This window comes from Saccopteryx bilineata, chromosome X (assembly GCF_036850765.1).
Source record: "Saccopteryx bilineata isolate mSacBil1 chromosome X, mSacBil1_pri_phased_curated, whole genome shotgun sequence".
NCBI lineage: Eukaryota > Metazoa > Chordata > Mammalia > Chiroptera > Emballonuridae > Saccopteryx > Saccopteryx bilineata.
The window spans coordinates 323,844-351,720 of record NC_089502.1 but is presented as its reverse complement, the minus strand read 5'-3'; the positions used below and the strand labels follow the sequence as shown (position 1 = coordinate 351,720).

Here is a 27,877-nt window from a genome sequence, read left to right as displayed (position 1 = left end):
AAAGTTGAGTTATTAGTTAGTACTAATCCTTTAAAAGCTTTTACCAATGTTGTTATCGCTATTCAAGTTATTTTTTAATTGTACTTTGAATGATTTGCCACCTGATTTGTAGTTTATAGATATAAATTAACTGTTATCTGGAAACATGTAAACATAGTGAAACAGAAGCAATGATTAATACCATGTAATTGTAACTTGGTGTGTGTGTATAAAAAAGAAGCTGTACTAGCATTTGGGAGAGATGCCTGGCAGTAAATGCTAACTAGAGAATAAAGAGAAAGAAAAGAATTCGGCTCTCTCACTCGATTTTCGCCGACGCCGTCTCCTCCTGTGGGACCCCTGGATTCCCCCCCCCCCGGGGGCTGGACCCCGGCATGTGAGGTGATATCTTATTGTGGTTTTAATTTGCATTTCTCTAATGATTAATGATGTTGAGCATGTTTTTATATGCCTAATGGCCATCTGTATGTCTTCTTTGGAGAAGTGTCTATTCATTTCTATTTCCCATTTTTCGATTGGAACGTTTGTCTTTCTGGTGTTGAGATTTACAAGTTCTTTATAAATTTTGGTTACTAACCCCTTATCAGTTGTATTGTCAAATATGTTCACCCATTGTGTAGTTTGTCTTTTTATTCTGTTCTTATTGTCTTTAGCTGTGCAAAAGTTTTTAGTTTGGTATAGTCCCATTCGTTTATCTTGTCTTTTATTTCACTTCGCCGTGGAGATAAATTAGCAAATATGTTGCTCCGAGAGATGTCCGAGAGCTTACTGCAGTGTTTCCCAACCCTTTTTGTGCCATGCCCCACCTTAACCTTTCTAAAATTTTTATGTCCCCCCTATGTAACATACATAAATTTTAACATTAAAAAATTGATTTGTTCACTTAAGAAACATAAATGATAGGTTCTAGGAAGAAATCACAATGAAATTGTTAACAAAACACAGTAAGTAAAATTTCAAAACATATAATGAAAAACAGAAATTTAAATTCCAAATAATTTTAATACAGATTTTTCTATATTAATTTATTATTTTAATTTAGTGTGATCCTTGCGCTTGATGCTTGCTGCACAGAGATTTTATATTAGGTTCCAATTTGGTCAGCTTTAGTCTCAAGTCTCCACATTGTGTTATATCCAGCCGATTTCTGTTTTTTTACCAGTAAATCATTTTCAGCACTAAATCCACATTCAGCTAAAAATGAAGATGGAAACGGTAGCAATAGTTTTCTTGCACATTGGGTTGAATTTGGGTATTTGATTTCTGTTTCCTCACAAAGCCATGCCATCGCTCCTTTGATATTAAATAAAGCTTTAACTGACTCATCATTTTGCAATTCTGTGAGTTCTTCTTGATACTGCATATTTGATATATCAGACAAATTGACTAACATTGGCTGCATCATCCATGTTGGGAAATCAATTTGTTTTAAATCAGAAAATCTTTCTTTTAAATCAGCTGATAGAATATTCAAATGATTGACAATAACAAGTAAAGCGGTATCAGTTACTTCACATTTTTGGAGCCAATGAAACTGTTTAAAGTTTTTGTTGTTAATATGTCTCTGACATAACTCAATCTTGGTAATGAAACCAAATATCTTTGCTTTTGCATTGACAAGAGTTTTATTTGTTCCTTGAAGTTGCTTATTTAATATATTTAGTTTTTCAAAGATTTCAGCTCAATAACTCACAAATGCTTTACCATCTATTGTTAACAGATACTTCATTTCAGGTTTGTCACTTAAAAATCACTAAGAGTATCAAACAGTTCCATAAATCTTTTCAAATAGTTTCCTTTAGATAGCCATCTTACTTCAGTATGAAGTAAAAGTCTCACATGGTCTTCATTTTGTTCTTCACAAAATAGCTTGAAAAGATGCTCACATTTGGCACTAGCTTTAATAGCATTAACACACTTTATTACTGTATGTAATACTTCATTCAGAACAGGCGAGATGTTTTTAGCTACCAAGTTTTCCCTATGAATAACACAATGCACAAGAATCATTTCTGGATTTGCATCTTTCATCAATTTTAAGCAGCCATTTTTCTTGCCCATCATATTGGGAGCACCATCTGCAGCACAAGATGTTATATTTTTCATTGGTATATCATTGACATCTAAGTAGTTTTTTAGCTTAATATATATATATATATATATATATATATATATATATATATATATATATATATATATATATATATCTTTGGAGGTAGTGGTGCTTTCTAATCTTTTACAGAACAACATTTCTTCAGCAAAATGTCCTTTATCAGTATATCTTATGTAAGTTATCAATACTGCCTCACTGTCTCTCAAAGTTGATTCATCCATTTGCAAGGAGAATTTTCTTGTTTTCGGCTTTTCAATAAGTTGTTTTTCAATATTCTCACTCATTTCATCTATTCTTCTGCTAACAGAATTGTTACTGAGTGGCATAGCTTTTAAATATTTGTCATCTTTTTGAAGAACTATTTTAAGAAATGCTGATATTGATGGTTTTATTAAATTCTCTCCTATAGTGTGATTTTCACCAGTTTTAGTGACAAATAAAGAAATTTGATAACTAGCCTCAAGAACACAATTATTAGTTGAAGTATGAGCAGTAAATAGAGACTTTAATGTTTTTTTTCAAAATTTTTCTTTAAAGTTTTAAAGTAACTCAAATCTTAATTAATATGAGCACTATGTTTCACCTTCATATGGGCCTCAAGACGACCTCGTTTCATTGATTCGTTGGTCAAGCATTGCCGGCATAAAAGAGAAAAAGGAATCCGCTCATCGTGAACAGCAGGTATGAACCCAAATTTTAAATATTCCTCTGAATATTGACGAGTTTTTTTCTTGCTTGCACCACTCATTTTACTATGGGCTATAATAAAAATAAGATCAATTAAAAACTAATATTAAAATATGCATTAAAATATATTCAATGTGAATTAGAGTAAATGTATACTAAAAATTGATATTTATTTAAATGTATATAACACATTTACTACTCTACCACTGCAAATCAAAAGGTGTCTATATTTTTCCACTTGACAAAATTTTCTGGAAAGTTATGCTTCTAAAATTAAAATTGTCATGCATGCACTATTATAGCCCCAATAATATTTATAAAATATTATTGCTTTTTAGCCCCGATGCAAGAAGTACTTAATAAAGAGTTTTTTGTTTGTTTGTTTGTTTTACAGGGACAGAGAGAGTCAGAGAGAGGGATAGATAGGGATAGACAGACAGTAATGGAGAGAGATGAGAAGCATCAAATATCAGTTTTTCGTTGCGACACCTTAGTTGTTCATTGATTGCTTTCTCATATGTGCCTTGACCGGGGGCCTCAGCAGACTGAGTAACTCCTTGCTGGAGCCAGCAACCTTGGGTCAAAGCTGGTAAGCTTTTTTTTTTTGCTCAAGTCAGATGAGCCCATGCTCAAGCTGTCGACCTCGGGGTCTCGAACCTCGGTCCTTCTGCATCTCAGTCCGACACGCTATCCACTGCGCAACTGCCTAGTCAGGCAATAAAGAGTTTAATATTGATAAAAATAAAATCAAATACGAATTATATCTATAATATATATATATATGTATATTTATTAAATCCACGACCTTTTACAACAGTTTTGACTGACACTTATTTCAAATTAACAACTGAATGATGTGAAACACTACAGAAGTTGCGATGGGCTGATTAGGTGAGAATAACTGCGTTGTTTAGCGAGTTTTTAAAACGTCCAGGGTTCCCCGCGGCAGACGGCACACTCCAGGATGAAGTTTACTTGACAATGCCAATCACCCAGTTGATATTTTGGTCTCGTCAAACGAAATTATAATTAATAATTATTTACCGCAATTATTTAAGAATTGTATTTTTTTGTTAAATTTGGCACCGATATCTAGCATTGCATTTAAATGCCACGGGCCTTCAGCAGACCGAGTAACCCCTTGCTGGAGCCAGCGACCTTGGGTTCAAGCTGGTGGGCTTTTCTCAAACCAGATGAGACCACACTCAAGCTGGCGACCTTGGGGTCTCGAATCCAGGTCTTCTGCATCCCAGTCCGACACTCTATCCACTGCACCACTGCCTGGTCAGGCTAATATAGACATTTTAATGATGTTTATTCTTTTTAACCATGAGCACGGTATATGCTTCCACTTGTTTTTATCTTCCTTGATTTCTTTTATCAGTATTTTATAATTTTCCGAGTGCAAGTTTTTAGTCTCTTTGGTTAAATTTACTCTAGGTACTTTTTTTTTTTTTGGTTGTAATAGTGAATGGAATTGTTTCCTTAATGTCTCTTTCTGACAGTTCATTGTTGGCATATAAAAATGCCTTTGATATCTGAGTATTAATTTTATATCCAGACACTTTGCTGAATTTGTTTATCAGATCCAGTAGTTTCTTTACTGAGACTTTAGGGTTTTCTATATACAATATTATAGCATCTGTAAATAATGATAGTTTTACTTCTTATTTTCCAACTTGAATGCCTTTTATTTCTTCTTCTTGTCTGATTGCTGTGGCTAGAACTTCCAGGACTATGTTGAATAAGAGTGGTGAAAGGGGGCACCCCTGCCTTGTTTCTGATCTCAAGGGGATTGCTTTTAATTTTTGCCCATTGAGTATGATGTTGGCTGTGGATTTGTCATAGATGGCTTTTATCATGTTGAGGTATGTTCCCTGTATTCCCACTTTGTTGAGTGTTATGATCATGAACAAGTGTTGGATTTTATCAAGTGCTTTTTCTGCATCTATTGAAATTATCATATGGTTTTTCTCCTTCCTTTTGTTTATGTGATAAATCACATTGATTGATTTGCAAATATTGTACCAGCCTTGCCTCCCAAGTATAAATTCTACTTGATTATTGTGTATAATTTTTTACATATAGTATTGGATCCGGTTTGCTAATATTTTGTTGAGGATTTTAGCATCTGTTTTCTTGAGAGATATTGGCCTATAATTTTCTTTCTTTGTGTTGTCTTTGCCTGGTTTTGGAATCAGAATTATGCTCAACTCATAAAAGGAGTTTGGAAGTCTTTTTTCCTCTTGAATTTTTTGAAATAGCTTGAAAATGATAGGAGTTAGGTCTTGTTGAATATTTGGTAGAATTAACTTGTAAAGCCATCAGGCCCCGGACTTTTCTTTGTTGGGAGTTTTTTGATAACTCTTTTGATCTCATTTGGTGTAATCAGTCTGTTTAGGTGTTCTGATTTTTCCAGATTGATTTTTGGAAGATTGTATGTTTCAAGACATTTGTCCATTTTATTTAGATTCTCTAGTATTGCTTCTTTAGCCTCTACGTCATTTATTTCTGCTCTGATTTTTATTATTTTCTTCATTCTACTAGCTCTGGGCTTTACTTGCTGTTCTTATTCTAGTTCTTTTAGATGCAGGGTTAAGTTGTTTATTTGAGCTTTTTCTAGCTTCTGAAAGTATGCCTGTAGTGCTATGAATGTCCCTCTCAGTACTGCTTTTGCTGTGTCCCATAAATTTTTGTTGTTTTATGCTCATTGTCATTCATTTCTAAAAAATTTTATTTCTTCTTTGATCTCATTTTTAATCCATTTGTTATTTAAGAACCTGCTATTTAGTTTCCATGTGTTTGAGAATTTTTTTTGTATTTTTTTTGTATTTTTCTGTAGCTGGAAACGGGGATAGACAGTCAGACAGACTCCTGCATGCGACCGACCGGGATCCACCCGGCACACCCACCAGGGGGCGATGCTCTGCCCCTCCAAGGTGTCTCTCTATCGCGACCAGAGCTACTCTAGCACCTGGGGCAGAGGCCAAGGATCCATCCCCAGCGCCCGGGCCATTCTTGCTCCAATGGAGCCTCGCTGCAGGAGGGGAAGAGAGAGACAGAGAATAAGGAGACGGAGAGGGGTGGAGAAGCAGATGGGCGCTTCTCCTGTGTGCCCTGGCCCAGAATCAAACCCGGGACTTCTGCACGCCAGGCCGATGCTCTACCACTGAGCCAACCGGCCAGGGCCTGTTTGAGAATTTTTGAGCTTTTCTGTTGTGATTCATTTCTAGTTTCATGCCTTTGTGATCAGAGAAAGTGCTTGATATGATTTCAATCTTCTTAAATTTGTTGAGACCACTTTTGTGCCCCAACATGTGGTCTATCCTAGAGAATGTACCATGAGCACTTGAAAAGAATGTATATTCTGCTGCTTTAGGGTGAAAGGTTCTGAAGATATCTATAAAATTGAGTTAATCTAGTGTGTCTTTTAAGTCTGCTGTTTCTTTGTTAATTTTCTTTCTTGAGGATCTATCTAGTGATGTTAGTGGGGTATTGAAATGTCCTACTATTATAGTATTGCTATTGATCTCACCCTTTATATCCATCAAAGTCTGCTTTATATATTTAGGTGCTCCTCTATTAGGTGCATAGATATTTATAATAGTTATAGCTTCCTGTTGGATTACTCCCTTTATCATTATGTAGTGGCCTTCTTTATCTCTTACTATATCCTTTGTTTTAAGTCCATTTTGTCTGATATAAGTATTGCTACCCTAGATTTTTTTCATTTCCATTTGCATGAAATAGTTTTTTCCATCCTTTTATTTTTAATCTATGTGCATCTTTTGTTTTAAGGTGTGTCTCTTGTAGACAGCATATGTACGGGTCCTGTTTTCTTATCCATGCAGCTACCCTATGTCTTTTGATTGGATCATTTAATCCATTTACATTTAAGGTTATTATTGATATGTAGTTGTTTATTGCCATTTTATTTTTTAAAGCTGTATTCCTTTTCTGCTATATTTTTTCCCCCACTTTGATCTGTTTACAACAGGCCCCTTAACATTTCCTGCAACATTGATTTGGTTGTAATGAATTCCTTGAGGTTTTTCGAGGTTTTTTTGTCTGGGAAGCTTTTTATTTCTCCTTCGATTTTAAATGATAGCCTTGCTGGTTAAAGTAATCTTTTTTTTTTTTACTGTTCAAGGTTTATTTGGTATTTTAGTTGGTATGACGCTTGGATTGTTGGCTGCACTATTTGTAGACTTTTTGCTTTACATTATATGGCAATGTACACTAATCTGATACAGAGTACACAAAATAATGTCCTTTAGAACAGTTATGCACAAGACATGCAGTATTGGCTTTATACATTGGATTGGAAGATGTGATTGATTAGAGAAAAAAAGGTTAGACCAGGCATGTTGGATAAAGGAACCACAATTATATAACACTCAGTGAACACACGTCTAGTATGAAGGGCAACTGTGTTGTGTGCAACGTTGGCAGTGGTACCTTTAAGGAGGTGGAACTATTATTTCATACTAACTAGTTTAGGACTACACCAGATAAGTACCAGCTTGCATCAAGATACAGACGCAAGGTTTTATGAACCATACTATTTCTATCTTTAGGAAACTGATATTTTTAGTCACAGATCAGACAAAAAAAAACAATATACACAACCTCCAACTAAAATTCTGTTGTTTCCTAGACTGTGAAATGGTACATTAGAAGACTTTAAAACTGCAGCTCTTTCTGGATCCCCAAAGGGAATCTGCACTCTTCTTCAAACTAACGTCTTCCTCAGGTGTCAGAGTCACCTTCACAACATCAGAGATGCCATTATGTCCCAGGATGCAAGGAACACTAAGAAAGAGATCTTCTTTTATTCCATAAAGACCCTTAATCATGGTGAAAATTGGATGCACTCGCTTAAGATTTTGTTATCATACTTTCTGGTAAATCTACTACAGACAGTCCAATGGCCCAGGATGTGTAGCCTTTCAGTTTGATTACTTCATAAGCACTTTCAACCACCTGTTTTTGAACCTTTTTCCACTGTTCCTTATCTGCATCAGTGCCTAACTCAGGGTGCAGATTCTTTAGGGAGACACTAGCAACAATTACTCCACTCCATACAGGCACACTAGAGTCTCCGTGCTCTCCAAGGACCCATCCATGACAGCTTAATGGGTGAACTCCAAGCCTTTCCCCATTAGGTAACAGAACCAGGCTGAATCCAGATTGCAACCACTTCCAATAACGTGGTTTTTGGGAAAGCTACTTATCTTCCAAGCCACATAGGTCAAGATATCCACTATATTGGAAACAATAAGCAGTTTGCAGTTGGGACTGTATTTTACAACATTAGGAATGATGAATTTAAAGATGTTCACGTTACACTGTACCAAATTAAGATGGTTTTCTCCTTCTTGTTGACATGCCCCAGCTGTACCAATGACCAGCTAGGAGTTTGTGGTCACATTATAGTCTTTGCCAGAGACAATTTTTGGTGTTCTAAGGAAAAGGCTGCCATGTTGGAGATCCATCATCTCTCCCTTTAATTTGTCTTCCATGACATCAACAAGAGCAAGTTCATCTGTCAAGTCCTTCAATAAGATACTGATGGCACAGAGCATGCCAACAGCACCAACTCCAACAACTGTAATCTTATTCTGGGGGGCTTGTTCTTCCTTAAGAAAATTCACAATCAGCTGATCCTTGAGAGTTGCCATATTGGACTTAGAAACAAAAGGAATCAGGAGGGTGTGTGTTTGTGGTGCGCAGCGTTGGGTCTGGACTTGGCAGCTGCGGCTCCAGTTGGTTAAGTAATCTTGGTTGAAGGTTCTTGTTCTGCATTAGTTTGAATATTTCTTTTTGGGGGGACAGGTTAAATTTTATTAAGCAACCAGCTGAAAAGCAGCTTGGTTTTTAGGATGAACTTTTTTTATCAATAAATTTTTTTTTGAAGCTGGAAACAGGGAGAGACAGTCAGACTCCCGCATGCGCCCGACCGGGATCCACCTGGCACACCCACCAGGGGCGATGCTCTGCCCACCAGGGGGTGATGCTCTGCCCCTCTGGGGCATTGCTCTGCTGAAACCAGAGCCACTCTAGCGCCTGGGGCAGAGGCCAAGGAGGAATTCCCAGCGCCCGGGCCATCTTTGCTCCAATGGAGCCTTGGCTGCGGGAAGGGAAGAGAGAAACAGAGAGGAAGGAGGGGGGGTGGAGAAGCAAATGGGCACTTCTCCTATGTGCCCTGGCCAGTAATCGAACCCAGGTCCCCCACACGCCAGGCCGATGCTCTACCGCTGAGCCAACCAGCCAGGGCCAATAAATTTTATTAATTTTAATGGGATGACATCAATAAAACAGGGTACATATATTCAAAGAAAACATGTCCAGGTTATCTTGTCATTCAATTCTGTTGCATACTCATCACCCAAAGTCAGATTGCCCTCCATCACCTTACATCTAGTTTTCTTTGTGCCCCTCCCCCCACCTCCCCCTTTCCTTTCTTTCCTCCCCCCACCCCCCGTAAACACCACATTGTTGTCCATGTCTTTTAGTCTCGTTTTTATGTCCCACCAATGTATGGAATCCTGCAGTTCTTGTTTTTTTCTGATTTACTTATTTCAATCCGTATAATGTTATCAAGATCCCACCATTTTGTTGTAAGTGATGCGATATCATCATTTCTTATGGCTGAATAGTGTACCATGATGTATATGTGCCACATCTTCTTTATCCAGTCTTTCTATTTTTTTTTACAGTGATTATAGCCTTTAAGCAAACTCTTGGCCAATACAGCAAGAATCTTTATCCAGTCTTTCTATTTTTTTTTACACTGATTAAAGCCTTTAAGCAAACTCTTGGCCAATACAGCAAGAATCCATAAAAGAGTAGTGTCCTTAACATGTTCACCAAGTTTATGTTGACCCCAACACTATGCCAAATCTCTGAGAAATGCAACCCAACCCCAGTTCAGTCTGTTGTGAGCTGTCACAAGGAGCAGGAGTCCAGGAAAAGTCCACATCCAGGAAAAGGCTGCATGGCACTAGAATTGTCACAATTCTATATTTTGCAGCTCATGTCCAAATCCCAATGACTGCTGCTTCTAGCTGGTAATGATTCAGGTAGACTGGAAAAGGCATCTGCAGCACGTGTGGAGATGGAGCTTCTGTTTTCCACTGCCTGGAGAGATGAGACCAGGTTGCTTTTCCCTGGAGCTCTGCGACTGTGGCATGGTAAAGAGAAACTTGGGATACACTAAGCTGGGTGGCAAAAGTAGATTCACAATAGAAGTTGGCAGAAGGGGGAGAGAGAGCTCTAAATTAGGAGTAGTTCCCAGCCTGAAATATGAGTGGGGCATTGAGGTAGGAGGAATAAAGAAAACACTATATATTAACCAAAGCAGCAGAAAATAGGACTATCAACACCCACAACAGAGATCTTCGAGGGAAGAATAAAAAACCTTACTATTCAGGTAAGACATAGTTAAGTGGCCCTTGTGCAAATGAGCTCAGTTTACCTGATTCTTGGAAGAAATATCCAAGGCTCTTCCACAGTGTCATAGATAGGGCCAATGGCCCTGGGCACCTTCAGCCTTCAGTGGCAAACCCCAGCATTTTGGGCAAGGTTAGGTCATAGGTGGCTGGAGCAGGGCTGGAAGAGACTGAACCCTCGCTTAGAGGAGCGAGGGAGAAGCCTACCTTCCAGTGTTCCTGTTTCCTCACAGCAGAGGCATGTAAGTATGGCAGACTTTAGCTCAATGACCTTCCTTTCCATTATTGAAGCAGAACCCAGATGGCATCCTATAAGACCTCTTTGGGGTGTTGGAGCCTTTAAGGGCGTATCCTAAAAGCTGGTAGTTTCCCTGATCTCTATTGGACTTTTTGTGCCTCTTGGTGTCTTAAAGGACATGCTCAGAAGATCTTGCTGAGGGATTTGAGTTTTTTGATAACTGTTTCAATCTCATTTTTTGTAATTGGTCTGTTTAGGTTTTCTGATTCTTCCAGATTAATTTTTGGAAGATTATATGTTTCAAAGAATTTGTCCATTTTATCTAGGTTGTCTAGTTTTTTGGCGTACAGTTCTTCATTGTATTTTATTAAAATGTTTTGTATTTCTGTTGTGTCATTTGTTATTTCTCCACTCTCGTTTCTAATTTTATTTATTTGAATCATCTCTATTTTTTTCTTGGTAAGTCTGGTTAAAGGTTCATATATCTTGTTAACCTTTTCAAAGAATCAGCTACTGGTTTCATTGATCCTATGTATTGTTTCTTTAGCCTCTATGTCATTTATTTCTCCTCTGATCTTTATTATTTCCTTCATTCTACTAGCTCTGGGCTTTACTTGCTGTTCTTTTTCTAGTTCTTTTAGGTGCAGGGTTAAGTTGTTTACTTGAGCTTTTTTTTAGCTTCTTGAGATATGCCTGTAATGCTATGAACTTCCCTCTCAGGACTGCTTTTGCTGTGTCCCATAAATTTTGAGTTGATGTATGCTCATTATCGTTTGTTTCTAGGAATTTTTTTAATTGATCTCATTGTGTACCCATTTGTTATTTAATAACATGTTATTTAGTGTCCAAGTGTTTGAGTATTTTTTAATTTTTCTGCTGTGATTGATTTCTAGTTTAATGCCATTGTGATCAGAGAAAGTGCTCGATATGATTTCAATCTTCTTAAATTTGTTGAGACTGCTTTTGTGCCCTAACATGTGGTCTATCCTAGAGAATGTACCATGAGCACTTGAAAAGAATGTATATTCTACTGTTTTAGAGTGAAAGGTTCTGAAGCTATCTATTAAATCGAGTTGATCTAATATGTCCTTTAAGTCTGCTGTTTCTTTGTTAATTTTATTTCTTGAGGATCTATCTAATAATGTTAATGGGGTATTGAAATCCCCTACTATTATAGTATTGCTGTTGATCTCTCCTTTTAAATCTGCAAAGTCTGCTTTATATATTTAGGTGCTCCTATATTAGGTGCGTAGATATTTATAATGGTTATATCTTCCTGTTAGATTTCTCTTTTTATCATTATGTAGTGACCTTCTTTATCTCTAACTATAGTCTTTGTTTTAAAGTCCATTTTGTCTGATATAAGTATTGCTACCCCAGATTTTTTTTCATTTTCATTTGTGTGAAATATCTTTTTCCATCCTTTTATCTTCAATCTATGTGCATCTTTTGTTTTAAGGTGTGTCTCTTGTAGACAGCATATGTTTGGGTCCTGTTTTTTTATCCATGCAGCGACCCTATGTCTTTTGACTGGATCATTATTCCATTTACATTTAAGGTTATTATTGATATGTAATTGTTTATTGCTATTTTATTCTTTAAAACGGTATTCCTCTTTTGCTATATTCTTTTTCTCCTTTGATCTGTTTACAACAGGTCCCTTAGCATTTCTTGCAGCCTTGGTTTGGTTGTAGTGAATTCCTTGAGTTTTTTTTGTCAGTAAAGCTTTTTATTTCTCCTTCAATTTTAAATGATAGCCTGTTGGATAAAGTAGTCTTGGTTGTAGGCTCTTGTTCTGCATTACTTTGAATATTTCTTGCCATTCCCTTCTGGCCTCAAGTGTTTCTGTTGAGAAATCAGAAGTCATCCTTATGGGAGCTCCTTTGTAGGTGATAGTCTTTTTTTCTCTAGCAGCTTTTAATATTTTCTCTTTAACACTTAGCTTTGTTATTTTAATTATGATGTGTCTTGGTGTTGATTTTTTGGGGTTTCTCCTTAATGGAGTTCTCTGTGCTCTCTGAATATGTGAGATGTTTTCCTGCCTCAATTGAGGGAAGTTTTCAGCTATGATATGTTTGAACAAAGCCTCTATCCCTTATTCTTTCTCTTCTTCTTCAGGAACCCCTATGATGTGGATGTTATTTCTCTTTATGTTGTCACAGAGCTCTCTAAGAGTTTCCTGAGACTTTTTCAGTCTCTTTTCTCTTTTCTGCTCTGCTTCTGTGCCTTTATTTTTCATGTCCTCTAACTTGCTGATTTGATTCTCTGCTTCATCCATCCTGCTTTTTATTCCTTCCATTTTTTCTTTATTTCAGATATTGTATTAGTCATTTCTGACTGATTCTTTTTTATTATTTCAATTCCTTTTTTATATTTGCTCTCTTTATTTAGGTGTTCGTAATGATCATCTATTGTTGTTCTAATATCTTTGAGCATCCTAACAATCATTAATTTAATGTCTGCATCTGGTAATTTGTTTATATCTGATTCATTTAGGTCCTTTTCTGGGGATTTCTCTTGGTTCATTTGTGTTGCATTTCTCTGTTTTCGCATTTTCTCTGTGTTAAGGAAGGTTTTGGCCACTGGAGTCCACTGGGTAGGGCCTCTGTTCCCTAAGTATGGTCTGGCTGCAGGCCTGCCATCCCCTCTTCTGCCTAGGGCTTTAGGGCTTTGACATTGCCAGTGCCTGCCCATTAGGGCTGTTGCTGTGGTTTCCACCTCTCCTTCACGGGAGTGGCTGTGATTATGTGCTTGGGTGCACACACCTTGGTGGCCTTGGCCTTTGCCCTGCCCTTGTGGGTGGTGTTATGCTTGGTCCTGAGGGTAGTGGTGAGCACCTTTGCTCAGCTGTGAGTCTCTGCCTGTTTCTGGGCTTTCCCCTGCCGTTGCAGGAGGAGCCCTCTGGTGGAACGGCTGCTAGCCTGGGCTCTACCAGCCTGGCAGGATTGCGTGCCCACGCTCAGCTCAATAGTGGAACTCTGCCTGTTCTGGGCTTCTGGGCTTTTGGCTCCACCCCTGTGGGAGGAGCCGGCTCCCAAGTCAGGCCACAAGCCTCGATTCTGAGGCTGTGCTCCTGCACCCTTGCTCATGGGCTGGTTTTTATCCCTTCCTGGGTTCCCGCCCTTCTCCCGCAGGCTGAATTAAAGGTTGCCAGCAGCTGGGCTTGACAGCTTTTACACGCCTACTCCTCCCCAGCTGCGCAAGACTGAGCTCACATGTGCGGCCAGTGGTGGCCAGCTGGCTTCTGCCCCTGCCAACAGAACCATGCCTTCATGTCCTGCCTCCCACCCTCCATTGAGCCCTCAGCCGTGTGCAAGAGAAGGGTCAAGGATGGGGTAGAGGGTAGATCGGGTCATTGTGGTGTATAGCAAAAGCCGAGCTAGGTCACCCAAGGATTGTTGCGGTCAGAGCAACTTTGTTTTTCACAGTGTGGTCTAAGGTTTACGTAGAAGGCTCAGAAGGAGAGTTTGAGGAACAGATTCTTCCTGTGTAGTGGAAGGAAGTTAAATAGGTCTAGTTTTTATGGCTTCTGGTATAGAAACAGAAAAAAAATTGCCCCATTTCTACCAGTGTCTTAAGTAGAGAAGTGCAAAAAAAGGATTTGGCAAAGTTTATCTTGTAATTTGGGAGGGATTCTGTCTGGACTTACTGGCCATATCAGTCCAGTGTCCACTGAGGACAGCACCATGGGCAGAAGAACGTTTGTGAGGAGGTACGATTGGAGTCCTTCCTCCTTGTCTGCAAGGCCCTTGTGGAAGAATGCATCTCTGCAGCTGACTCGGTTACAGGGATGGGTCCTCTTGTTTCAAGAAGTTGAAGTTCAGAAAAAGCCATGAGGGGTGTGGACAGTCATTGGGAAATGCATCAGGAGGACTGCAAGCTGCGAACGGAGGACTGGGAGTGGGAAAGACCGAAGTTGTTTTACTGAAAACTTTTGTGGAAGATTTTATCAGCTGTGGATTCCTGTCGACAGAATTGTTGGTAGAGGGAGTACTGTGAAAAGAGTGAAATAATTTCTTTCTTTTGGAAGCATGTGTAGGCTGCAGTCACCAGAGCCACATCAGGGTCAGCTACCAGGGAAAGTCTCAGTCGCCCGTGGTCCCAGCTCACCCTCCCTGTTTCCATCTAAGTGCCCAGGACACAGCTTACCTTCGGGTGTGTTTTCCCAGGAGCAGGATGGCAGGATGCAGGAAATACAGAGCAAAGACAGCTTCTCTTGAGAAAGGTGCTAGTAAGGACCCTGAGTCTCATGTGTGGCTGTCCCGGAGCGAGCAGGCTGGAGGCGGCCTCCCCTATGGCGGACAGACCTCCCCTAGTCACAGCCTCAATTCCAGCTGGAATTTAGCCTGGAGGTTTTGTGAGAAGAAGGGGAATAAAGATCCCAGAGCTTTTCTTACTTACTCATTTGTGTTCAGGCATGCACTCCCCAATGTCCTGTCCATCACACCCAGAATCGAGTCCTGCTTGATCCTGCTGTGAGTGGAGGGGCCAAGTGGAGGGGCTGGAAAGCCATTGTACTCTGCCATTTTCCCAAAGTAAGACAATAAGCAGGAAGGTGATGGAGTAGGATGTACTTATGAACAGTATTTTGTTTTTTCTGTATGTAGGTGTTTGGGGAAAAATGAAGGTGGTGTGGGGGAGAGGGGTTACATCCTAGATTTCAGTGATATGGTCATGTGAGACTTCTTTTAAGGTATGGCATGCGAAAGGTGGTTGACCTCACCATTCAGCAGGGAGGTCGGTCAGGATCTGAAAGGTACCTCACCAGACCCCATTGCAAGGGTAATGGAGGACTCCATGCTAGTGCAGGGCGAACAGACAAAAGCTGAGTACTTACTGTTGTGGCCCGGCAAGAAGTGTCTTGTGGCCTTCATTGGAATTCATGGCCAGTGAGTCACCTGGTCACCTCCCTTGAAAAATTTGCATATTCATGTGGTGTGAGGAAATGTTAACATTTAGGTTACCTGTCCATTTAGGTCTGCTCCTGGTGTGTGGTGTGTCAGAGTCTGGTGGAGTTCATGTGGGAGATGCTTAGTAGTGTGGATCTAAGGGATTCTGAGACAGTGTTCATTCCATGTAGGAGTGAACACTGAGGGAAGGGCTTGGGACATGGGGAGGCATAGTGCCCAGGCTGGGCTGTTGAGCGTCTAAAGAGAAGAGGAGCCCTGTGATGGGCAATGGGAGATGGGCATTGTAAATGGGGAGAAATGAGGTGACACGCAGTTTTGTCCAGACAGGGTCAAGAGGTAGGGTGGAATTGGCCTAGCAAGGCACAAGGTTTCCAGAATCCAAGGAAGATGGTTATTGGCATGTGTGCTGAGTTTGGTTACCTTTGGAGAGAGGAAGAGAAAGCAACACATGGGGCAGCTGAGGTTACACAAACTGGGTTCTAGGCTGCATCAGTGTCAAACAGGGTGCTGGGCTGCATCAGTGTCAAAGAAAGGATAGGGTTAGAGACATCTTGAATTGAAGGGGCCATTGGATCTACACTTACCCATTGCCAGTTTGTAGCACTCCCAAGTGTATTTTTGTGGGCATATGGCTGGCTGTGAGGAGGTCTAAGTGGAGGCAATGTACTTCACAATGGATTGTTGTGAGGTGCCAAAAGCTACAGAATTAATATTAATATCTTAGAAAGTTTAAAAAATATGTAATTGGTTTGGGCTAGGCGTCCAAAGAGAGATTTTGAAAATAATTCTTATATTTATGTGATTAGCATAAGACCAGGATGGCATTGTTTTGTAAATGCAGAAAGAGGAAGAAGACTTAGATTCCCTGACCTTCTCCCATACCTATGGGGGAAGGGTCAATGGCTAGCCAGGTGTAGGAAGAAAAGAATTAAATCTTTTCTTGGGCTGATGGACCATTTGCAAGCATTTGTTTCCATGGAAACCACCCTTCCCTCCTAAAAGCCTGTAATTAATGTACGTATCTCTAAACAAAAGGTATAAACTTATGCTGTGATGTCAGGTTTTCTCCCTTCCCATGTATAATTAAGGGTATATAAACAGCCCCTGAACTGTTTTTGGGCGCTGCACAATTTTGGTCTCTTGCCCTGTGTTAGCCATATGTGGCCGATATATTTAATAAATTTCCTCCTTTAATAAACTTTTCAAAAACTTATTAGGACTATGTGCCTCTACGAACACGTGCGGATTTGTGGATTTAGTTACTTTACAACATTTGGCACCCACACTGGGCCTACAGTGTTTCGCATCACTCTGTAGAGGCACCCCAAATTGAACGGACTCTATGGGGGGCTGCCTGGGGCCCGGTTGAGAGCTGAGGAGAGGCATGCCCCCTGACTTTTAGGGCTCCCGGTCTTCCTGTGGGGTTGGATAGTTCTCTGGTAGACAAGCCCAGTCCCCAAATTTGACAATTTGGACTATTCGGCAGAGAAATAAAGGAGGTAAGAAAAACAACTTTTTTTGCTTTGCTTAACTTTTCTGGCTTTCCTCTGAATACTTGCTTTCACTTTTTGTCTGAGACTGGTACTAGTCAAATTTGTTTGGTACTAGAATGTGGGTAAAGTGGATTTGGGGCTTTGCTGATTTGGGACTCAGGGGATGCGGAACCCCGGTGGAGTAAGTAGAGCTTTTGAGACTATTTTGCTCTCTGTAGCTAGTCTATATTCTTTATGTTTTGATCTACTGTGAAACAAATCAAACGTGGTCATAAGTTCACACAGGCTTTTCAAGACTGAGATATCGGTAGAAAGTTTTCAGGTCCTATCTTGGACTCTGGGGGATATCTGCTCATACTCTGGAAGCACAGTTAGTAGGAACTGAAAGTGACCAGGTCCATCAGTTTCTATCACGGTTTTGTGTTTTCACATTTGGTCATTATTAGGAACTGAGTGGACCAGGTCACCAGTTCTGCCTCGAGCCTTCAGAAAGGTCAGGTTTTCTAGAGAAATAGAAGTGGGGCAATGTGTCTATCTCTAGGAAGGCAACTGGAGGTTGAGTTCATCCAGAATTAGTCAGTCTTGCATTGCACTGAATCAGTGGAGGCTGAGGTAACCTGGATTGATTAATCTCAACCCAAGACTTCCAAGAGATGTCTCTGTGTTTGTTGAAATCTCTTCATTCTCATTACTCTTAAATTCTAAAATTCCTGGGTTTAAAGTTTAAAGTCCCAGCAGAATGTGGCCTCCCTGCATCTGAGAGGCGAGGTGGGGGTGCCCTTCCCTCGTCTATGAAAGCGCGCTCTTGTGTGTCCTTTGTTTAATTTTTAAATGTGTCTGTTTGAGTCTTTTGTGTTAAAACTGGAAGCTTCTGACTAAAAAGAAATCTTAAGTAGCAAACTGTTATTCTCTTTGTTCTCAATTTGGCTTTGGGGTGCCCTTCTAGGTTTCTCTCCTTGTCCTGTGTAATAATAAATATCTCTGTAGTCAAACACCTTTTATTCTGGGAACTATCTGTCCTATATTTTTGTTTTATTGGTGCACTAATTCTTAAATTATCCTGAAACAAGTTTCAGTTTTGTAATAAGTAATAGCAACTTGGAATTCTAGTCCCTGGATAATAAAGACAGTCTGCAGTATAGTAATTGGGAACCCAGGTTGTCCCAATCAGTTTCCATATATTGATCGGTGGCTAAATTTAATAATAAATCCACCACAGTGGCTTTTAAAACATGCTCAATACAAAGTGGGTACCATGTCTTCTTGGTCATGCAAAGTTTGAGTCAAAAACAGGAAAAAAGAATAACTAAAGCAATAGTAGCAACATTCCAAGAGGCAAACTCTTCTTTTAAGGATAAGGGACCCTTGGATGAGAAAGGAGAGTTCTCTAAGGCACATGAGGACATAGCTACCCTTAAGAATTATGAGAAAATTAATTTAAGTTCTGGATAAAGAAAAAATTAAAAAAAATAGGACTAAGCTAAAAAAGAATCAATGCACATATTGTAAGGAAAATAGACTTTGAAAAATCAAATGTCCCATATTACAAACAGCCGCGAGAAATAAAAGAAAAACCAAAAAACCAAGTTGGGCCGCAGTTGAGGAGAGGCAGATGTAGGCCATGTTTCTCCCCTCTCCATGGTTCTCTGGTCTCCGCCATTGTGCTGCATCCAAGAAGCAGGCAAACAGTAAACAGCCCACCATCTCCAGGCACACGGTTAGGCTAGAATTTGGCCTGCTGTGTGGGTGAAGTGACAGGAAAGGCAATAAAGTAAGGATAAGGTAACTAAAAGTATAGAATGAAAACTAATTTCAAATGTCAGCCTACTGACCAAAAAAAGTTTTACCCATTTGGAAAATACAGAAATAGTATTAAATTAAAAATTTGATTTAGAAAAATATTTCTTTAAAAAAAACAAAACCAAGTAAAAAAGATTTAAAAATTAACAAACTGTATGTGTTGACTTTGCTAGTTAATTTGCATTTTCTTAAATTAAATTACAACTCCAGAAGGAGTGATAAAAGCATGAGTAATAGAATTATGGATAAAATTAAAAATAAGCCCTTTGTGAATTTAGAATAGTGGCTTGTTGCCCTCCACTGATGTATAGAAAATTATAGAGGAGTTCCGACTCTCTCCCATGGGACCAAATTGGGTGTAGGATCCACTCTAATTTTTCGTATGCTCCCCCAGTTCCTTTGTGTGGCATAGTTGTTATGTAATGTGGAAGGCATGAGATTTATGGGAGAGACCCACTGTTTTAGCCATAATAGTAAAAAAAAAAAAAAGAACCTTTTCAGGGAATTATGAGAAAAATTGGAAACCTCATACAGCCTAAAAGCAGCCCATTATTAGAAAGGTATATTTATAAAAATTATATTTTATTTTGTAACAGTGGATTCTGTCTGATCTTTTGTAACAGTAAAATGTAACAATGAATTCCGTCTGATCTTTGCTTAACTCATCCTGGCTTGTAAAACAATAACTGGCCCACCTGGCCCCTAGATGTTTGCCCAGGCTCCTTGAAGAAGCCACAGGCATCTGGTGTTTGATTAGGGGCTTATCGGAAAGGCAAGGCCGCAAGCATCTGAGGCAATCAATCACCCCGAGAACCGTTACAACTCCCCTCCCTGAAGTTAAGTATAAAACTTGCTTGCTGAAGTGGCTCGGGGCTCTTGGCCATCTCCTTGCCTTGGGCCCGCTCGCAAGTGTAATAAACTTTTCCTTTATTTTACCCTGAGTCTAGAATTCTGTCGGTGCGTCCTCGGTCAACATTTGGAGGTCCACCGAGATTCAGTATCTTCATAGACCACGGGACACCTGACGTCTGGTGAGTGAAACTGGCGGTGGCTGTCAGGACGGGATGTGAGTCCCTCCTGGCTGCGACTGACAGACATGTCAGGGGGTCACAGGCCACGACTCTGGGAAATGCCCTGGAGTGTGAGGGCAACCAAGGATGCTTGGAATTCCATCTGCTGTCTCAGACAGAATCTGTAAATTTGTTGCCAGTTTCCAATCGATCTCGTAGGTCCGGACCGTTAGATTTATTTTTAGTTTTATTTTGCTGTTCGCTGCGCAGCCGGTTTTGTCTGTTTGTTTTTGTCAGTGTCTTATTTGTTACCTTCATTCTGTCTTTTTATCTCTTTGAAATTAAAATGGGACAAGGAGCTTCTACCCCACTGTCCCTGACTCTGTCTCATTGGTCTGAGGTTAATGCCCAAGCTCGTAATCTGTCTCTTCTTGTTAAGAAGCATAAGTGGCAAACTTTCTGTACCTCTGAGTGGCCCACCTTCGGAGTAGGTTGGCCGACCACTGGAACCTTCCACAAAGACACCATAAAGGCGGTTAAAGCAGTTGTCTTCAGTCCAGGACCTCATGGCTGTCCAGATCAACAGCCTTATATTTGGGTTTGGGAAGACCTGACCGAAAACCCTCCTCCTTGGATCCAACCTTTCCTTCCTCCCCCTGTACCCTCCCTCCCAAAAACCCTCTCCACCACTCCGGGCACTCCTAGACCTGCTCCAACTCATCCAGACCTCTGCTCTATGCTTCCACTCAAACCTTCGGAGCCAACGGCGCCTACTTCATCCCTGTATCCTCCCCTTCCCTCCTCTGTTCTCCCTGAATCTCAAACTGACCTTATTCTTTTTGATTCAGGACTCCCGCCTCCTTATCCCAGGGATGTCCCTGCTGGTGCTGCTGGTTCCCAGCTTGGGGCCTCACATCAGAACGAACGGGGACCATCAGGAGAGGGTCCAGCCCAAGGTACCCGGAGCTGGAGAGCACAAACCCCAGATGACGTGGCCGTCACCCTGCCCCTTCAGCCTTTCAGACCCCCTGTCCCTGACGGTCAAGGGGGAAACATGCCGGCACTTCAGTATTGGCCCTTCTCCTCCTTAGACCTATATAATTGGAAAAACAATAATCCACCTTTTTCAGAGGATCCTGTCCAACTTACTGACCTTCTTGAGTCTCTTATGTTTTCCCATCAGCCCACTTGGGATGACTGCCAGCAGCTCTTAGGTATCCTCTTCACCTCCAAAGAAAGAGACTGAATTCTCCTTGAGGCCAGGAAATTGGTTCCTGGACCTGATGGTCGTCCTACTCAACTCCCCAACCTTATAGATGAGGCTTTTCCCCTGAGGCGGCCTAACTGGGACCCTAATACACCTGAAGGTAGGCGGCAACTCTTACTCTATCGCCAGACTCTGATGATGGGTCTCCGAGCGGCGGCGAGACACCCCACTAATTTGGCTAAGGTAAGAGAAGTAATTCAAGGGTCAGAGGAATCCCCATCCAGATTCCTAGAGAGACTAATAGAAGCCTATAGGAGGTATACCCCTTTCGACCCTGAGTCTGAAGAACAGAGAGGGGCACTGGCTATGGCTTTTATAGGACAGTCGGCTACTGATATTCGGAGGAAACTCCAGAGGATGGATGGGTTACAGGACATGGCTCTGAGAGATTTAGTCAAGGAAGCTGATAAGGTATACTATAAAAGAGAGACAGCAGAGGAAAAGGAGCAAAGATTAGAAAAAGAACGTGAGGAGCAGGAAAATAAGCAAGATAAACGGAGAAATAAAGAGTTAGCAAAGATTTTGGCTACCGTAGTAGGGAAACAAGATAGAAGAGGAAAGCATAGTACCTCGGGCCCAAACCAAAAACCAAAATTAGGACCTAACCAGTGTGCCTACTGTAAAGAAGAAGGACACTGGGTCAGGGATTGCCCTAAGAAAAAGAAAAAGAAGACTGAGGAAATCCTTGCCCTAGGAGATTAGGGGCATGGGAGTTCGGACCCCCTCCCTGAACTCAGGGTAACATTCAATGTGGAGGGAACACCAATTGACTTTGAGGTGGATACAGGAGCGGTTTACTCCGCCTTGCAGAACCCGCTGGGCCCCCTCTCAAACAAAAAATTCTTGGTTAAGGGGGCAAATGGATGCCAGCATAGGTCATGGACAACTAAAAGGATAATGGACCTGGGGAGGGGAAAAGTACAGCACTCCTTTCTGGTCATACCAGAATGCCCTGCCCCGCTGCTGGGGAGGGATTTGCTTACCAAGTTAGGGGCAAGTATTGACTTCAAGCCCCAGGGACCAGAAGTAAGATTCAGTAACCCTCTTGTCAGTCAGCCTATTTTGACCATGCTGACCTTGTCTGCTGAAAATGAGTATAAACTGTATGAGACCCCTGCCCCCGGGCCCCATTCAACAGAAGACAGGTGGCTTCAGAGCTTCCCAGAGGCCTGGGCAGAAATGGCAGGGCCAGGATTAGCAGTACAAAGGCCTCCGGTGGTAGTATACCTAAAGCCCTCTGCCACCCCCATAAGGGTCAAACAATACTACATGAGTAAAGAGGCCCAAGAAGGCATTAGGCCTCACATCCAGAGGCTACTAGGACAGGAGATCCTGAGGCCTTGTCAATCAGAATGGAACAACCCCCTGCTACCAGTAAAGAAACCAGGGACAGGGAACTATAGACCAGTTCAGGATTTGAGAGAGGTTAACAGTCGAGTAATGGACATACATCCAACAGTCCCAAACCCTTACAACCTCCTCAGTACCCTCAGTCCTGACAGGAAGTAGTATACAGTACTGGACCTGAAAGATGCCTTCTTCTGCTTGCGTCTGCATGAGGACAGCCAACCCCTGTTTGCTTTCGAATGGACGGACCCTGAGAATGGACTCAGTGGACAGCTCACCTGGACGCGGCTACCCCAGGGCTTCAAAAACTCTCCCACCATCTTTGACGAAGCGCTGCACCAGGACTTGAGTGCCTACCGAGCCTCCACCCCTGAGGTGACTCTGTTGCAGTATGTTGATGATCTGTTACTTGCAGCCACCACCAGAGAGCAGTGCAAACAGGGAACTAAAAAACTGCTTGCCGAACTGGCCAAACTGGGATACCGGGCATCCACCAAAAAGGCCCAGATCTGCCAACCCGAAGTCACCTTCCTGGGCTATTCTCTCCGAGACGGTAAGAGATGGCTAACTGAGGCCAGGAAAAAGACTGTTTCTCAAATCCTGCCTCCGAAAAAATCGGAAGGGCCTCAGGGAATTCCTAGGCACAGCAGGTTTTTGCAGACTATGGATACCTGGCTTTGCCGCACTAGCCGCCCCTCTATACCCCTTGTTAAAGGATGGAACTGAATATACCTGGGGAGATGAACAGCAAAAGGCCTTTGACCAAATCAAGAGGGCACTGTTGTCAGCCCCGGCCTTGGCACTCCCCAACATAGAGAAGCCTTTCACTCTCTATGTAGACGAGAAGGAGAGGATAGCTAAAGGAGTACTGACTCAGTCTCTGGGACCCTGGAAACGGCCAGTAGCCTATCTTTCTAAGAGGTTAGATGCAGTCGCAAAAGGGTGGCCGGGGTGCCTATGGGTGATTGCCGCTGTGGCCCTCCTAGTCAAAGATGCTGACAAACTGACTCTGGGCCAGAAACTGACTGTTGTCGCCCCCCATGCCCTGGAAAGCATAATAAGACAACCTCCAGACCGCTGGCTAACTAATGCCCGCATTACTCATTATCAAAGCCTACTGTTAGATAAAGACAGGATCACCTTTGGCTCTCCAACTGTTTTGAACCCAGCCACCCTGCTATCCAGGGAGAAGGGGGGAACTGTCCACCATCAGTGCACGGATATCCTAGCCGAGGAAGATGGAATCCGGAAAGACTTGCGGGACACACCATTGCCACAATCTGACTTAATTTGGTATACTGATGGAAGCAGTTTTCTGTATGAAGGAGAACGCCGAGCTGGGGCTGCAGTGGTAGACAAGGAAAAAGTAATCTGGTCAGAGAGACTTGCCCCAGGAACCTCAGCTCAAAAGGCAGAACTAATAGCTCTAACAAAGGCCATGGAACTAGCTAGTGGTAAATGGGCCACCATTTACACGGACAGCAGGTACGCATTTGCTACTGCACATGTTCATGGGGCAATCTACAAAGAAAGGGGCCTGCTTACATCAGCAGGTAAAGACATTAAACACAAACAAGAAATCCTAGCCCTCTTAGATGCTATCATGCTCCCACGGGAGCTAGCCATTGTCCATTGCCCTGGGCACCAGAAAGGGCAAGACCCAGTAGCCAAAGGCAACAGGAAGGCAGATGAAGAGGCTCGAGCGGTAGCCATGAGGACTGCCTCCAACATCCTCACTATAGAAGCAGAGCCATCCCCCACCCTGACCCACTTAGAGGAACCTGAGGATGTTTGGAAGTTCCTCCAGATGGCCCACCATCTTACCCACCTTGGGACTGACAAACTGGTACAACTGCTTCAAGATGATAAAACATTGACCACCCCCGAGAAGAGGCAAATAGCAAAGGAAATAGTCAAAGCTTGTAAGGCCTGCCAAATAGTAAATGCCTACCCAATAAAAGGAACCAGTGGAACCCGTCTTCGAGGCACCAGACCAGGCCAATATTGGGAAGTAGACTTCACTGAGGTAAAACCTGCCAAGTATGGACTAAGGTATCTCTTAGTTTTTGTAGACACCTTTTCAGGATGGGTAGAAGCCTTCCCTACCAAACATGAGACAGCGGCGGTAGTAATTAAGAAAATTATGGAAGAAATCTTTTCTAGATTTGGCCTACCAAAGGTAATAGGGTCTGATAACGGACCGGCGTTTGTGGCCCAGGTAAGCCAGGGGGTAGCCAAAATATTGGGGATTGATTGGAAACTACATTGTGCTTATAGACCCCAAAGTTCAGGACAAGTAGAGAGAATGAATAGAACAATTAAAGAGACCTTAACTAAATTAGTCATAGAGACTGGCCATAGAGATTGGGTAATGCTCCTACCATATGCTCTTTTCCGGGCTCGGAATACCCCTTCCGCTAAAACTAACCTAACCCCCTTTGAAATACTTTTTGGACCCCTCCGCCTATTCGGGATTTATCCCCCTCTGACTTAAATATCCCAAATACCCCTTTGTCCATTAGGTTACAGGCCCTGACCAGAGTACAACATTGCCTATGGAAGCAGTTGTCTGACCTTTACCAGCGGGCAGGAGACAAGACCTCACATCACTACCAAGTTGGGGACTTCGTCTACGTCCAGAGACACCAACACCGGACCCTCGAACCCCGCTGGAAAGGACCCTACCAAGTCCTCCTCATCACACCCACTGCTGTAAAGGTCGATGGCATCGCTGCTTGGATCCATATTTTACACCTCAAGCCTGCTCCTGCTCCTGATGACCAGTGGACAGTGGAGAAAACAGATAATCCCCTCAGGCTGCGTGTCCACCGCCACAACAAATCACCACCAACCAACCCGGCAGACATGGCAGGTGATATCGGGGACCAGTGATATAGTATGGGAAGTGACTTCCAATGACCATCCCCCCTGGACTTGGTGGCCATCCCTGTATCCAGACCTTTGTCAGCTCGCAGCAGGGCTAGAAACTTGGGATATCCCAACCACAGACCCAGGTAACCCTCCTCCTTGTGAGTCCTGGAAATGTGAATGTCCAACTAGTGGTATAGGGACTGTAGGCTTTGGGTGCTCTCACCCAGAATTCCGCTCGACTATCAGGACAACTGACTTTTATGTCTGTCCCCAGGATGGTCCTGATAGGGACACAGCTTGGAGATGCGGAGGACTGGAAGTCTTCTACTGTAAGGCTTGGAGTTGTGAGACTACCGGGACAACTCACTGGAAGCCCACATCCTCCTGGGACTGGATCAGGGTTGCGCAAGTAACTCAAAAAGAAGCAGGGACTAAAAACTCCCGGTGTCTAGGAAGAGGAATTCCTAGTCAAAGACCGGGAATAGGCCATAGGCGATTGGGAGTTTGGGTTGGTGAAGGACTATGTACCAATTTCACCTGTAACACACTGAATATTACCTTTACCCACTATGGAAAAAGGCAAGATAATACATGGCTAAAGGGCAGGCAGTGGGGCTTAAGAATGTATGCGTCAGGATCTGATGCTGGATTAACGTTTAAAATTAAACTCCAGATAGGCACCGTTAGAGGCAGCCCATTAGGACCTAACAAAGTACTGGCTGACCAAGGGGCCCCAAGGCCTAGCAAGCCCCTTTCAGCCCCGGTGCAGGCTACTCCATCCCCGAGAGATACAGCTAGCAGCCCATTCAGTGCCAGTAGTACACCCCTGTCACAAACCCCGTCAGGTCCAACCACGGGGCAGCGATTATTAGATCTAATAAAAGGAGGTTTTGAAGCCTTAAATAGCACCCATCCCAACCTTACTGACTCCTGCTGGATATGCTTGCAGGCAGGGTCTCCCTATTACGAAGGGGTCACAGTCAATGGGAGCTACTATGAGAACAAAAGCCCTTCCCAGTGTAATTGGGGCAGGCGTCACATGCTTACCCTCCCAGAAGTGACTGGACAGGGGATATGCCTGGGGACCCCGTCTGCCTCAGACAAGGCCCGATGCCTGCAGACTATTTCAATTTCCCCTAACAGTTCCTATTTGATCCCTGAGAAAGGAACTCGGTGGGCATGCAGAACGGGCCTGACTCCCTGTGTGTCCACTCAGGCCTTTAACAACTCTCAAGATTTTTGTGTAATGGTTAGGGTTTCCCCCCACCTTATATATCATGGAAATGAGGACTTTGAAGAGGTGGTTGAAGGATGGACCAGGTATAGAAGAGAGCCTGTCACACTCACCCTAGCAGTACTGCTGGGAGCCGGGGTATTGGCAGGAGTGGGAACAGGAGCTGCTGCCCTAGTTGAAGGACCCAGACAAATGGCCTCGCTAGAGTCTGTCATTACCCAGGATTTAAGGGCCGTAGAGCAGTCAATAGAAGCTTTAGAAAAGTCACTGACCTCCCTCTCTGAGGTCGTGTTGCAAAACCGACGAGGCTTAGACTTGTTATTTTTAAGAGAGGGTGGTTTATGTGCTGCTTTAAAAGAAGAATGCTGTTTTTATGCCGACCACACTGGAATAGTTAGGGACTCCATGAATAAGCTGAAAGAAAGGCTAAAGGCTAGGGAAAAGAGAATACAAGATCAGCAGGGATGGTTTGAAGGGTGGTATGCCAAATCACCCTGGTTGACTACCCTCATCTCCACCTTAGCAGGACCCCTTATAGTGCTATTGCTAGTTATCACCATTGGACCGTGTGTCCTGAATAGACTCACCACCTTCCTGCAGGGGCAAATAGGAGCAGTAAAACTCATGATTATGAGACAACATTATGAGAAGTTAGAACAGAACTCAGATCTCTAGGATTAGAGATATGCAATAAAGAAAGGGGGGAATGTAACAGTGGATTCCGTCTGATCTTTTGTAACAGTAAAATGTAACAATGAATTCCGGCTGATCTTTGCTTAACTCATCCTGGCTTGTAAAACAATAACTGGCCCACCTGGCCCCTAGATGTTTGCCCAGACTCCTTGAAGAAGCCGCAGGCATCCGGTGTTTGATTAGGGGCTTATCGGAAAGGCAAGGCCGCAAGCATCTGAGGCAATCAATCACCCTGAGAACCGTTACAACTCCCCTCCCTGAAATTAAGTATAAAACTTGCTTGCTGAAGTGGCTCGGGGCTCTTGGCCATCTCCTTGCCTTGGGCCCGCTCGCGAGTGTAATAAACTTTTCCTTTGTTTTACCCTGAGTCTAGAATTCTGTCGGTGCGTCCTCGGTCAACAATTTACTTTTATTATAAGAAATTAAGCTAAACAGATGCCGGGGGAGGGAATAAAAGTCGGCTTGGTTTTTGGAAATGCTAGGTCCAAAGGCCTGCTGGTCCGCACCACCTCTCCCAAGACAACCGTGTCTTTAATTTGGCATCAAAGGAGAAGGGGAGCGTCGGCCTAGCGTGCGGAGAACCCGGGTTCGATTCCCGGCCAGGGCACACAGGAGAAGCACCCATTTGCTTCTCCACCCCTCCGCCGCGCTTTCCTCTCTGTCTCTCTCTTCCCCTCCCGCAGCCAAGGCTCCATTGGAGCAAAGATGGCCCGGGCGCTGGGGATGGCTCTGTGGCCTCTGCCTCAGGCGCTAGAGTGGCTCT

The 27,877-nt window shown here is 42.5% G+C and overlaps 1 protein-coding gene and 1 pseudogene across 1 annotated transcript; one reads left to right on the top strand and one right to left on the bottom strand.

The window, feature by feature from the left end:
- Positions 1 to 6,947: 6,947 nt before the first annotated feature.
- On the bottom strand, positions 6,948 to 8,549 carry LOC136316780 (L-lactate dehydrogenase A chain-like; annotated as a pseudogene).
- Positions 8,550 to 20,048: 11,499 nt separating this feature from the next.
- On the top strand, positions 20,049 to 27,096 carry LOC136317310 (uncharacterized). Its single transcript, XM_066249938.1, is given in 4 exon segments — positions 20,049 to 22,934; positions 22,936 to 24,769; positions 24,772 to 25,188; positions 25,274 to 27,096. Coding segments are annotated over 4 exon segments (6,960 nt in total).
- Positions 27,097 to 27,877: the final 781 nt, after the last annotated feature.